The 13,321-nt window shown below is 34.4% G+C and overlaps 1 protein-coding gene and 1 long non-coding RNA gene across 5 annotated transcripts; both read left to right on the top strand.

Annotated features, from left to right (window-relative positions):
• Positions 1-295: 295 nt before the first annotated feature.
• LOC104119286 (uncharacterized) lies at positions 296-2,274 on the top strand. Of its 4 annotated transcripts, none has more exons than XR_011413732.1 (4): positions 313-473; positions 707-1,188; positions 1,269-1,577; positions 1,998-2,274. It is a non-coding gene; the product is annotated as an uncharacterized lncRNA (long non-coding RNA). The 4 variants fall into 4 exon arrangements; XR_001973845.3 differs by having other exon boundaries at positions 316-473; positions 707-1,377; positions 1,471-1,577; XR_004503171.2 differs by having other exon boundaries at positions 296-450; positions 707-1,577.
• A 3,632-nt stretch (positions 2,275-5,906) lies between these two features.
• Positions 5,907-8,092, top strand: LOC104119284 (tubulin beta-2 chain). Its single transcript, XM_009630741.4, has 3 exons — positions 5,907-6,382; positions 6,775-7,044; positions 7,151-8,092. Exons 1-3 carry the CDS (start codon positions 5,989-5,991, stop codon positions 7,828-7,830), a joined length of 1,344 nt encoding a protein of 447 aa, XP_009629036.1. The 5' UTR covers positions 5,907-5,988; the 3' UTR covers positions 7,831-8,092.
• Positions 8,093-13,321: the final 5,229 nt, after the last annotated feature.

Genomic DNA, 13,321 nt, shown 5'->3' on the forward strand with positions numbered 1-13,321 from the left:
TAGACTATGTAAGGATTTAAGCATTTATATTTGAAGAAATTGGTATTTTTGGTATAAAACCTAGAAAATTAGCATTTTTGGATTTTGACCACGATTTTGGAAATGGAATTAAGAATCTATATATATATATATATATATATATATATATATATATATATAAAAGAGGGACTTAAAAGAATGATGTGGCAATTCCTATGAGCAGCATTTCTATTTATCTCTTTTCTCCTTTTTCTTGTATTTCTCCTCTTTTTTACGCCGGTTCGGTGTTGTAATAAAGACTCCAAAAGTCGCATGTCAAAGACCCCGTAACTGCCAGAATAAAGGGTCATCACTTCCTTCCAATATTATATATTACTCAAAGCAGACTTTTTCTCCACCCTCTCTCGAAACCGATGACACGATTTTCTTCCCACTGATAGTCAATGACTTTTCTTTCCATTTAAAATCAGAGTAAGAGCACAAATTTTCAACCGGTAGTACCTTCCCTCTCTGTTGCTACATCTTCTTATCCTCCTTTTTCCTTTTCCCTTCTCCCTTTTTCATTTAAGAGTTCCATCTCTGTCTTTTGATGTTCAAATTATTTTTGCAGATTTGATTCATTATCTTTATTGGTCTAATATGCCGTGCTTTGTCAAATTTTGCAACTTTGTTGTTCAAATTTGTCTCACTGATTTGCTCAAACGAATCACTTATTTCCTCTTTTCAGGTTTCAGGAATCGCTCTCTACATCAAATCTCGGTTCTCTCAGTCAATATTCTGAGCAAAGCTAATCTACCCATTTAAGCTTTCTGATTTCAAGTGCTTTTTGTATGTGTTTAACTACTTTGGTGAAACACTTAACTTATTCTCTTTTATCATGTTAATTAATTCCTTATTCCCTCTCATATTTTGATTATTTATACCTTTGTGATAGAGATGTGGCCGAGGGCAAAACAAGGGCCTATAACAGACACTCTTGGAACTTCTATTGGTTCATCATTTATACTTAACGTATTATTTTCGTCTGCTTTTTGTGTTAGTTATTTTATGAATCATTTAGGGAAAATGCTTTATTGTTGTTGGTGACGCCTTTCAACTGTTAGAGAGACTTATTTTGCCTATTATGTAATATGGATTCTACATTTTAATTTTAATGTTAGGAGATAAATTTGGCGTTATTGGCAGCAAGTGTCGCCCTCTTAGCTACCTGTTTATGTCATACTGGGTTTTTATATATGGCAAGTGTTAGTATAAGAGAATTTATGCATCTTAAAATATATCAGTTTAAGTACCACGTCGAGGAAACAGGACAACTCAAACTAATTCAATGCCATGTCATTGCGCGTGCAGCTCACTGCTGCTGATCACTTGCTAACAACTCAAAATGATATGACAAGGGTTGGATAGCTTGTGACTTTTTATCTGTTACACCTCAGAAGGTTGATAATGTATAAAAATTACTGTTATTTTTCTGGAATTTCTCATGTGGAGAATGTAAACCATAAGAAGAGGGTCAAGGAACTTGGAGCAAATGTAAAGAAGTTGTGTCGTCAGTAGAACCTTCAACACACCACAACCACCATCATGCAAAAATTAAAGTAAGAACCATTTCATCATTCTTGGACTTAAGGATCAACGTCATAAAAATATTAATCGTAATTTTTCCTACAGCGCTCCGTGGCTTTTTTTATCTTTGTCATAGGAATAGAACAATTTACTGAATTTTCTGAAAGAGGGCCTTATTATTAAGCAGCAGAAACTAAGCAATTCCTTCAAAGCCAGGGAAGAGCTGGCTTGCTTCCGCCAAACTAATGGAAGAAGCCCCTGCATTAATTAATATTGACAATGAGTAAATACGGGAGAACAAGTTGAAGATTAGTATTTCTATTTAATGTGCTTAGGAGGAATACCAATATAACTGTGGATAGACCAAATTGTTATTGGCATATTGTTGCTCTAATTCTTTAATTTTTGTCAATTGATATTGGTTTTCTCATCATATGGAATATCTGATATAGGGTGCTGGAATGACAAGACCAAATCCGATATTGCAGTCTCAGCAGCTGAAAAAAGCACTTGAGCAGCTCAAACACAATGAATTCACTGGAAAGAGAACTGCAAGATAATTTCTTAATGTTTCAAATGTATTTAAAGAGGGAAAAAATTAAAAGTTTAATTCAGTCCTTTAAAATTCAAAGCATTCAAATGGCAATAAAGTATGTAGAATGAGGGGAATAATTCTATATAAAGAAGAATATCTCATTAAATTAACATGTGATTTGTTATCTTGTAGAATGATTTTTTCCCCCATCTTTTACTTCTAAAAGCTGTTAGCCACAAAATGTTAGACAATGATAGATAGAATCAAGAAGGTATTAGTCAACTCATGCTCTTTTCTCCTTATTTCTTTTCTGTTCTACGTATGTACTTGATTTGTGTTTCTTTTTTATGAGTAGTTCTAATATATAAATTTAGTTTTGTTGGTATGAGACCTTGGAATTATTGGCCATCAGGACACTTACCAACTTATGATGCCTTTGTATTTCTATATCAGCTTGGATAATGTAACTATGGTACGTATTTAAAAAAATAATCAATGATTTGCTTAACAAAAGGATGTCATGCTCTGTTAGTAGCATTTTGGATTGACACCCCTTGGGAAAGTTGAAATGCATACATTATCGTGATAGGCTAACGCAATGTGATGTTGCATTACTCATTCATTGTTCCTAATTACTATTCAAATTTTAAGAATGAGCATGTCTACACGAGTATTTCTATGTTAGAGTACCTAATGGACTTTGTGCCCATCAGACAATCTGCCTCGGCATGTTAACTGTGCAAATAACTTTCCTTTCTTGATAACCACCTTTACTAACCATTATAATCTGACATTTTTGTGGGACTTTTAAGCTATTGAAACTAATTCCTTTGTTATCTGGGATTTTTCTGAAGAGTGGTATGATAGAGGTCATTGACAAAAGAGTATACATGTGTATCATAAAACTGTTAGAATAAATCATAAAGATCTAACTTATCTGATGGACATGTCGTTAAACTTCAGTTCTCTGTTTTAGATTTTGGATTGGGTCCGTATTTAGCACTGCTAACCCCCACTAATATTTACAAAATGCATAAAAATAAAATAAATTACATTATTAATAGCTTATAGTACTATTTAAGGAATGGTTCGAAAAATATAGTTCTAAAAGAATCTATCAACTTCTCATTTTATAACTAATCTAAAAAATAATTGTTCTATAAATCTACTAATGTTATTTAACAACCGCGCGAAGCGCGGCAAGTTTACTAGTACATTATATATTTGAGTTTGTGGTATTATGGGTAATGTTTACCTTCGAAAAGTTTTTGGAAACCGGGCACGTGGGCCCGAGGATGATTTTTATTGACTTTTCGAGCGGAGTTGGAAATTATTGTAAATTGGATTGTAATGAGTATTATAGTATATATTTATAGATTTGTATATTTATTGACTAGTTTTGGAGCGTTGGGCATCGGTTTGAGTTGTTGAAAAGGCTTGGGAGCCGGTAATGGAATTTCGGAGCGAGGTAAGTCTCTTTTCTAACCTTGTAAGAGGGAATTAACCCCATAGGTGAATTGATTAATATGTGCTACTATTTGTGGGGGGGCTACATACGCACGAGGTGACGGGAGTCTGTACGTAGCTACTAATTATGCTATTGTCCGGGTGGTCTAGGACCCATATCATGTTATACTTACAATGTTTGCCCCTACTTGATAACTTAATTGCTTAAGTCATATTGAAATTTGCTAAAAGAATCGTAAAGGGTTAAATTTCACTTACTTGAAGTTGTGAATGGGACACTTGACTATTGTTGAGAATTTTATGTTTCTTAAAGTACTTTTCTTTTGTGAAGCGGGCCGAATGCCTCGGTAGCAGATAAATGCATCTATGGTTTGCGTCGTTCGACCCTCGGCAGTGCACAGTTTAAATATTTATGTTGGATCGGTTCGTACAACCTCGACATGATTTGCGCATGATAAATCTTTGGAATTAATAATAATTGTTATTGCTTCTTTGGCCTGAGATACGAAATGTTAAATGACGAAAAATAAATTTGGAAATTTCCTATTAACAAAAGAATTGTTTACTTACTTTATATTATTGAGTTTACAGTCGTTCTATACAATCCATGCTTAATTATAATATCGGTACTTTATTGATAGCCCATAGTAAGTATCGGAGTTGGCCCCTTATCACTACTTCTTCGAGGTTAGATTGGATACTTACTAGGTATGCGTTGATTTACGTACTCATACTACACTTGCTGTACATTTTTATGTAGGTGCATATATGTCTAGTGGACTTGTGGGCGCATAGGCGCGATTATTGCGGGGACTTAGGTGAGTTGCATTCCACGTTACGAGTCCGCAGTATGCACAGAGTCTCCATCCGAGTTATTTACACACTCCTGTCTAATTGTATCCCAGACAAATGTATTATTTTACTGTATTTCCTAGTTGATGCTCACACTTGTGACATCGAGTTTTGGGGGTGCTTTTGGGTTGTTCAGTAATGAAGTTGGAATATATATATATATATATATATATATATATATATATATATATATATATATATATATATACTCTGTAAATTTTATCTCTTACTATTTAATTGAAAAAAATTATGATTTCAAAAATACTAAAATGAGTAATGAAGTTGAAAAAAAAATAAGTAATCGAAGTTGCAAGTTGCAACTGAAAAAGAGTATTTAATAGTGTTTGTTTGAAGTTCCTGAGATTTTTTGAATTTGCAAACTTATATTTTGGAGTTTTTGGAAAAATATACGTTCGAGTTAAATTTTGAAAAATACATTGATAAAAAATATTCGGACTCTGTTTTTTAGAAATTTCAAAACTGATAGGCTCCTAACATTTTATGAATATTTCAATCAGGGGCTTAAACTCCTTATAGTGTCCATTGTCGGAGAAAAAAACTTGTTTTATTTACCTCCATTGTTTTCACTTGTAAATGAGTTGGCATATCATGGAAGAAAAACAATCATAATAGCTCAATAGAAGGGAGTATAATCTTTTGCAAAGATTTTGTTAATGACGAGCCATATAATCAAGATATTACATAGTGCTTTGGGGGCAATAATAGAACACCAACAACAACAATAACACAATAACATATCCAGTAGTGCCTTATGAAAATAGAAAGACTGTTTCCAATAGATCATCGGCTTAGGAAGGGGCAATAATAGAACAACGATGAAATATATTTGTTCGCAGTAGTGGATCTAGAGTATTGTTATTGGATTTCCGGGAACCTAATAATTTTTGCGTAGACATTGTATTTCTATCAAGAAGTCCATTAAGTATTTATAAATATCCAACTATGCACCCAATTATTATTGTATATTTATTTGAGATTACGGTAGAATCCATAAATTTCAAATCTTAAATTCACCTCTATTTGTTCGGTCTTATTTTTATATTGAACTAAACAATTTAATGATAATAATTATACATTAAAGTGAAATATATATATTAACTAATCATATAAGCCACGTGTCTTGCCTTTATTATGCGCGATACAGACACTCGGTGCGAGCAACTATTATTAGAGGAAAAACTATCCATAGATGAAAAGTTAAGGATGCAATTGTACTTTGATTAAACTAAAAGGACCAGTAATGCCTTATGCCATATGTTGTAGACCTTCAGTGCTAAAATCCTTACCTTATCCAGCTGTCCCCCACAAATTTCAAATTTCAAATTCTTTTCCACAGATTCCAAGGTGTCAAGTTTCAAATTCAATCTGACCGTTGATTCAGTAACCGTTGCCTGGAGCTCCGGCTCCGCCGCTCACCCCACCCCATCTCTCTCAAGCCCTAAAATAATTTAAATCTCACTATAAATATCAACCTCCTCTCTGTCCCTACATACCTCTCTTTAATCCCCTTACTTTTCCTCTCTTATTCTCCTTTCTCACCGTACATTTTCTCCGCTCCTATTTTCAAAATGCGAGAAATCCTTCACATTCAAGGTGGACAATGCGGCAACCAAATCGGTGCCAAGTTTTGGGAAGTAGTTTGTGCCGAACACGGCATTGATTCTACCGGCCGATATGACGGAGATGCAGATCTCCAACTTGAGAGAATCAATGTCTATTACAATGAGGCAACCTGTGGAAGGTTTGTTCCTAGGGCTGTTCTTATGGATCTGGAACCTGGTACCATGGACAGTATCAGATCTGGTCCTTATGGTCAGATCTTTAGGCCTGATAACTTTGTTTTTGGCCAATCTGGTGCTGGTAATAACTGGGCTAAAGGTCATTACACTGAAGGCGCTGAATTAATTGATTCTGTTCTTGATGTCGTTCGTAAGGAAGCTGAAAACTGTGATTGCCTGCAAGGTTTGTTTCTCAACCCGTCCCTCAATGCTTAATTTTTCTCCTTATGATATGCACATTTAACCTTCAATTAATTAAAATGTGTCTTTTCGATCTCTTTATGTAGAAGAAATGTTACATATAGACTATTTTTTTAAACTATATTGACTTCAAATATGGGGGAATAATACAACTTAACGGTGACTAAATGGTGGAACTGTTAATAATTTTAGTACATTGTGAAATTCTTAGGCAAATGGATAAAAAATGCACATATTAATTAGTTGAAGGTTAAATGTATTTAGTCGGATAAATTTTGATGTTATGCATGTGTTTTGGTGTTATGGATCTCACAATTTTCAGAGATTTACATGTTTTTGGGTTTTGATTCATGTTTGTTTTTTGGTTTGTTTCAGGATTTCAGGTGTGCCATTCATTGGGTGGAGGAACAGGGTCGGGTATGGGCACCCTTTTGATTTCCAAAATCAGAGAGGAATACCCAGACCGAATGATGCTTACGTTCTCAGTTTTTCCTTCCCCAAAGGTTTCTGACACTGTTGTCGAACCTTACAATGCTACTCTGTCTGTTCATCAACTAGTTGAAAATGCAGATGAATGTATGGTCCTTGACAATGAGGCTTTATATGACATTTGCTTCAGAACTTTAAAGCTCACCACCCCAAGCTGTAAGATCTTTTGGCATCTTGATTTGCCCTTTCTCATGTATTTACTAGTATATACGTTATTGTTTTGTGCTTTTATTAACTATTTTCTTATTGCTTGATGGAACAGTTGGAGATCTAAATCATTTGATATCAGCCACAATGTCTGGTGTCACGTGCTGCTTGCGTTTCCCTGGGCAGTTGAACTCTGATTTAAGGAAGTTAGCTGTGAATTTGATCCCATTCCCAAGGCTCCACTTCTTTATGGTTGGATTTGCGCCTTTGACTTCCCGTGGTTCTCAGCAGTACAGAGCTTTGACAGTTCCCGAGCTAACACAGCAAATGTGGGACTCTAAGAACATGATGTGCGCAGCTGACCCTCGCCATGGAAGATATTTAACTGCATCTGCTATGTTCAGGGGAAAAATGAGCACAAAAGAGGTTGATGAGCAAATGCTCAATGTGCAGAACAAGAACTCTTCCTACTTTGTTGAGTGGATCCCGAACAATGTGAAATCAACTGTTTGTGATATCCCACCTACTGGACTTAAGATGGCGTCGACATTCATTGGGAACTCGACATCAATTCAGGAGATGTTTAGGCGTGTGAGCGAACAGTTTACTGCTATGTTCAGGAGAAAGGCTTTCTTGCATTGGTACACTGGTGAGGGAATGGACGAGATGGAGTTTACTGAGGCTGAAAGTAACATGAATGATCTGGTTTCAGAGTATCAGCAGTACCAAGATGCCACTGCTGATGAGGAGGGAGACTATTATGAGGATGAAGAGGAGGAAGCTCAGGAGGATTAATTTGAAATGCTATTGTGAACTTTGAAATATGAATGAAGCCAAAACCACAACTTCCAGTTGATGTTCTTTTGGCTATGTGATGTAATAGTGCTCTTCAAACTTCAGGCTTTTGTAATATTTCTTTTGGAAGACTACTTGCTATGCTTATACAAGTATTATGTTTCTTGTCTGTTTGTAATAGTACTTGTTTCTTTTGGCTTTGTTTTTAGTTTTAGTCTTGAACAATCTTATCTTGATTGTTAATGTGTTTTATTTTTTGTGATTCCTGCTATCTTTTGCTCTCTGTTTTCATTTTTTGTGATTCCTGCAGCAACTTGTTTGTGCTTCAAGATTGTCCAAAGTGTGTTTGCGTTTCTGCGTACGCACTATACCCTTCCAAGAGATTTTACTGAGCTCTTGTTGTTTCTACTCCATATATTGTTGTCAAAAGTCGTGCTGCTATTTAAGGCTCTGTGTGTTTAAGGCAATTTTGAGAAAGCCAATCTAGTTCTATTATTGATTTTGTTGGAAATCACATTCAGACGAAAGCTTTATCGTCTGGATGAAACTCCTGACAAACTTGGAGTAGGGTAGCTATCTCACAGCTCGTAATTTCCTTCATTGAGTGCACCGATTTATGGAGCCAGATATTTAGATGTTTTGTTGAGTCAGAATGAATTCGAGCATACAAAGCAGAGAAAAGGCCCAAAATAGTTCAGTATCTTTTGGATTTTAACTCAAAATAATCCTAATTCTTTTTAATAAAGTGGTACATTTTTAGTCTCCCATCAAACTTCTGTTAGTTTTTTAACGAAAAGAACCTCACATGCCCATATGAGATTTAATTTCTTAGAAAAGAAAAATTATTCTTTTTGTTGAGCAAGAATTCTTTTTGTTGAGCAAGAACCCGATCAAAACACATTCTTAACCAAATAGTCAAAACCCTGCTGCATAAGTCATGCTCAATCAATTTGTCTAATGTATGGTAATGTGTGTAGTTGAAGTTGTGCATTTTTTCTTCTGATCATGATATTATAAATTAAATATAGGAAACTTTCAGTGAGTTGTATGGAATTGCATCTTATCTGATTCTTGTTATCTTTTGAAGTTGATAACTAAGAAGAAAATTTCCCAATAAATAAAAAGAATAACGAGGATTTTGCACACGGTACCTATAATAAATATAAAATCTAAACTAGACAAATAGCAGTTCCCAGCTTGCAAGTTGCAAAGCTCTCACGAGAAGGGGAAGGGGTATGATATAGTTCATTCAAGGTAGCTTCTGATTACCATCTCCAAGATTTACCAGTGTACATAAGGAATTAAGGTTGTTAAAAGGCTATATACATCAATGAAATTCTTGATAAAATAATTTAGGATTTTTACAGTTAAATGCTAGTTCAATAAGAGGAAGAGCATGAAACTCAAGAATGCAACACCTACTAAATGATCACTTGAAACGTCTTCGATCTGCCATTACTGTACACTTTTTCAAACTAAAGAGTAACTCGACAAGATTAATAGTGTGGTAGTATTTGTTTTCTAAGGAAATAAATCTCATATGTTGGCATGTGAGGTTCTTTCCGTTAAAAAAGTAGTAGAAGTTGTGATGGAGACTAAAAATGCACCACTTTATTAAAGAATGTGGATTATTAGTGCTCAATGTAAAAGAAATAGAATTATTTTGAGTTAAAGTCCAAAAATACTGGACTATTTTGGGTCTTTTCTCATACAAAGTACCAGAGGCGGATGCAATGTATTACCTACGGGTTCAACTGAACCCATAACTTTCGACGCGGAGTAGAAATTTGTAAGTAAAAATTCATTAAAATTACAAAAATAGTAGATTTGAACCCATAACTTTAAAAATATAATGGGTTCAATGTTAAAATTTTTAAAATTAAACCCATAAAATTTAAATTTTGAATCCGCCTCTGCAAAGTACAATGATAAAGAGGCCTTTTAACAAGATGAAAATGAATATCACAAGGCTTAAATATATACAGTACCCTAGTTCCCTAGTTGCACAGATTCACAACTCACCTCTGTTAACAACAACATACCCGTATAACTATATTGTTAACAGCTTATGTCAACCTCAAAAGCACAGTGGAAAATTTAGGTAGCAGCAATCCAACCAGAGCACCGGTACTATTAATAATTACTTCTTCCGTTCACTTTTACTTGTTCAGTATTCTAAAAATAAATTTTTAAATTATTTTCTCAAATTCATTAAGAATATGCATAAATTAATATGAATATCATGATAAATTATGCACTTTATTTATTATTTTTTAAGGGGTGTGCAAAGTATATCTGTGGACAAGTAAAAATAAACGGAGGAAGTAATTTTCAAAATCACCAGTAAAAGCATATTTAGATAACATGAATAGCAGTATATAAATTTCTGATCATTACGGATTCTTGAAGTTGTTAAGGCAAATCCACCGGAGATATCATACGGTCACTTGTCAAAACATGCTTTGGTCTCACGAGCTTATACGAAGTTGTTTAAGGAGGGAAAGGCGGATGATGGTGATTAAATTGATATCATCTCCAAGATATGCAAGGAACTTTTCTAAACATCGAGCCATTATTAAACACAAAAGCATCAATGCTATTATTGTATAGGCCAAAATCCGTTTTCAGTATATTTAGCGTAATATGACATTAAAAATAGTTATCGGTCTAGCTCGTCCAAGACGTAGCGAGGTCAATGGCCGAGGTGCCGACATGAGCCGTGGTCAAGATATCGATGGTTATCGCAATCAAGATGTTAGCAAGGGTTGGGGTCGAGATCGACTGTTGATGATATGACTTGTAACGGCTAATTTATCAAGATTGGCTACTAAAAGAAAATATTTTAGTGAATATTCCCTCCATTTGTACTATTAAGGTTTCCTAGAAAAAGGCCCGATATATATAGAAAGAAGAGACAATGATAGGGGCATGTAATATTCATTTTTCTGATAAGAACACTTTTGAGAAGGAGACTTTCCTTCTTACAAAAATACAAAGATTACCTTTTTACAAAGATTCTTGTTGATATTGTTCCCTACTTTTCCATCAGATTCGAGTACCGTTCATGCAAATCTTAGATTTATCTGTCAGTCATCACTGTCATGCAAATTATTCGTTAAACCCATCCATTATGGGGTGAATCATTCTCCCTATTTACTTAAATGCTATTTATTGACATTTATTGTTAGTTATATCTTCCTCAATGTTCTTGCTTTAAGTGTATCCTATATTTATTGCCACCAGTCATATACGGAATCTGTCCCAACTAACATACGTTTTAGTGCTTAAATATCTAGAGTTATTATCCTTGACTAGATGTCACGACCCAAAATTCCACCATAGGAGTCGTGATGACACCTAGTCTCTAAGACTAGGTAAGCCGATTTCCATTGCATTTTTGAAGCCATTTTTTTTGAATTAAATAAATAATCAAAACTAACAGCAGAAATAATTACAATATACAACCTCCCAAGACGGGTAGTACTGAATCACGAACTCTAACTGAATAAATGGAATGATCACGATGACCGAATATACAATACTATTTGAATACAAATTAACAATATAATGAAATGAAAAGACTCCAAGGGACTGCGACGGCCAAGCAGCTCTACCTTGAATCTTTACGATCGCGCTTTAACTCTACTCAAGTCCGATACCTCCAATGCGTGGCTCTGCATAAAAATGTGTAGAAGTGTAGAGTGAGCACACCAAAGCGGTACCCATTAAGTATCAAGACTAACATCAATGGAGTACAGATGAGGTACAGTCAAGACACTCACTAGTCTAATAACCTGTGCAATATAATATACAAAATACTAGGAAACAATAACAATAAGAGTAGAATAAAACAACCAGTGATATGCACAATAGACAACAAGAATACCATTAATATCCCTCAATAATTAATAAACACAATTATACCCAATTAAATCAAGTCCTTCAAATAAATGTCTTTTTGAATAAAAATCCTTCCAAATAAATATTTTGAATATAATTCTTTCAATTAAAAATTCACCATGTGACACCTCATTTCATAATCATAAAAAATTCGGGTTTCATCCCATTTTCATATTTTTCGTAAACACGGGTCTCAACCTATTTTCATATTTTCACGGCACCTCATGCCCCATAATTAAATTATCATGTTTCCCCGGATATCCTCAATGTATATAAGGGCACTCCCGAGATACCGTCTCGTAGTCCCAAATCATAAATAAATTCACAATATCTCATTTTCTTATATCACCGTGGGAGCCTTCACATTTAATTTTGAAAGAAATCATTTTTCCCGAAATGGCATCCCACGTTTTAGCCATCCTTATCATACCGCATAGCTTCTAGTAGTTCCCCTACTAGCCACGCGTTTCAAGTCACCCTTATCTCACCGCATACGTTTCAACACCCTGACCTTATATCACCGCATGACTTCTAGTAGTTCCCCTACTAGCCATGCGTTTCAAGCCACCCTCATCTCACCGCATGCGTAGCAATATCACAATATTTCACAAATCGCACCTCAAGTGCCCAAATATCACAGCATAATACAACTTGCACCTCAAGTGCCCAAATATTATAACATATCACAAATTGCACATCAAGTACTCAAATATTATAACATATCATAAATTGCACATCAAGTGCTCAAATCTTACAACAAATCACAAATTGCACATCAAGTGTTCAAATATTACAACATATCACAAATTACACATCAAGTGCTCAAATATTACAACTTGCCATAGAAATCAATAACACATTATTTTTCCACAATAAAGAGCCATGACTCAATCATAATGTGCACAACATCTTAACAAAATATTCCGGAATGAACAACTCAACCGAATAATATTTCACAATTTGGCACTTTGCCTCAATATGATTCACGCCCTTTATAATTCAATACCAAATTTTCCACAACGTGAACTGAAAAGTAATTCATCTTATTAACTAAATTTTCTATTTTAATTATTTGTAGGTAAAATCAATAATAAAAATATTTTCCATAAAAAAAATGGCAACTCAAACAAACACAGAGTTCACATAAAAGTCAAGTGACAATCATAATAATTTATCCTATAAAAACAACCTCGGCAAACAAAGAATGAGGCATGAAAAATAAGGGATTTAATAAGTTACAATAATTTTTCAACTTAATACTTAAGGGCGTCTACGAATTTCAACCGATATAATTTGCACATATAAACCAAGTACGTACTCGTCACCTCGCGTACATGGTTTTCAATTACATAATTTCCACATGAGACTCAATGCCTAAGGGATAATTCCCCCACTCGAGGTTAGACAAGATACTTACCTTTTTGAAGTTATGCCAATATTCCATAATCGCCTTCTTGCTTGAATTTGACCTCCAAACACCTCGAATCTAGCCACAAATAATTCGATTCAGTCAATAAAATTATTGAAATTAATTCCATAAGAAAATACTAATTTTCCAACAAAAAAATTCGAAATTAGCTCAAAAATCCAC

The sequence above is a fragment of the Nicotiana tomentosiformis genome, chromosome 2 (assembly GCF_000390325.3).
Source record: "Nicotiana tomentosiformis chromosome 2, ASM39032v3, whole genome shotgun sequence".
Taxonomy (NCBI): domain Eukaryota; kingdom Viridiplantae; phylum Streptophyta; class Magnoliopsida; order Solanales; family Solanaceae; genus Nicotiana; species Nicotiana tomentosiformis.

Bases quoted from the DNA above. Each gene is read 5' to 3' on its own strand.
- LOC104119284 (XM_009630741.4), top strand. From the start codon at position 5,989: ATGCGAGAAATCCTTCACATTCAAGGTGGACAATGCGGCAACCAAATC. The intron at 6,383-6,774 runs GTTTGTTTCTCA...GGTTTGTTTCAG, and splicing joins AAACTGTGATTGCCTGCAAG to GATTTCAGGTGTGCCATTCA. The intron at 7,045-7,150 runs GTAAGATCTTTT...TTGATGGAACAG, and splicing joins AAAGCTCACCACCCCAAGCT to TTGGAGATCTAAATCATTTG.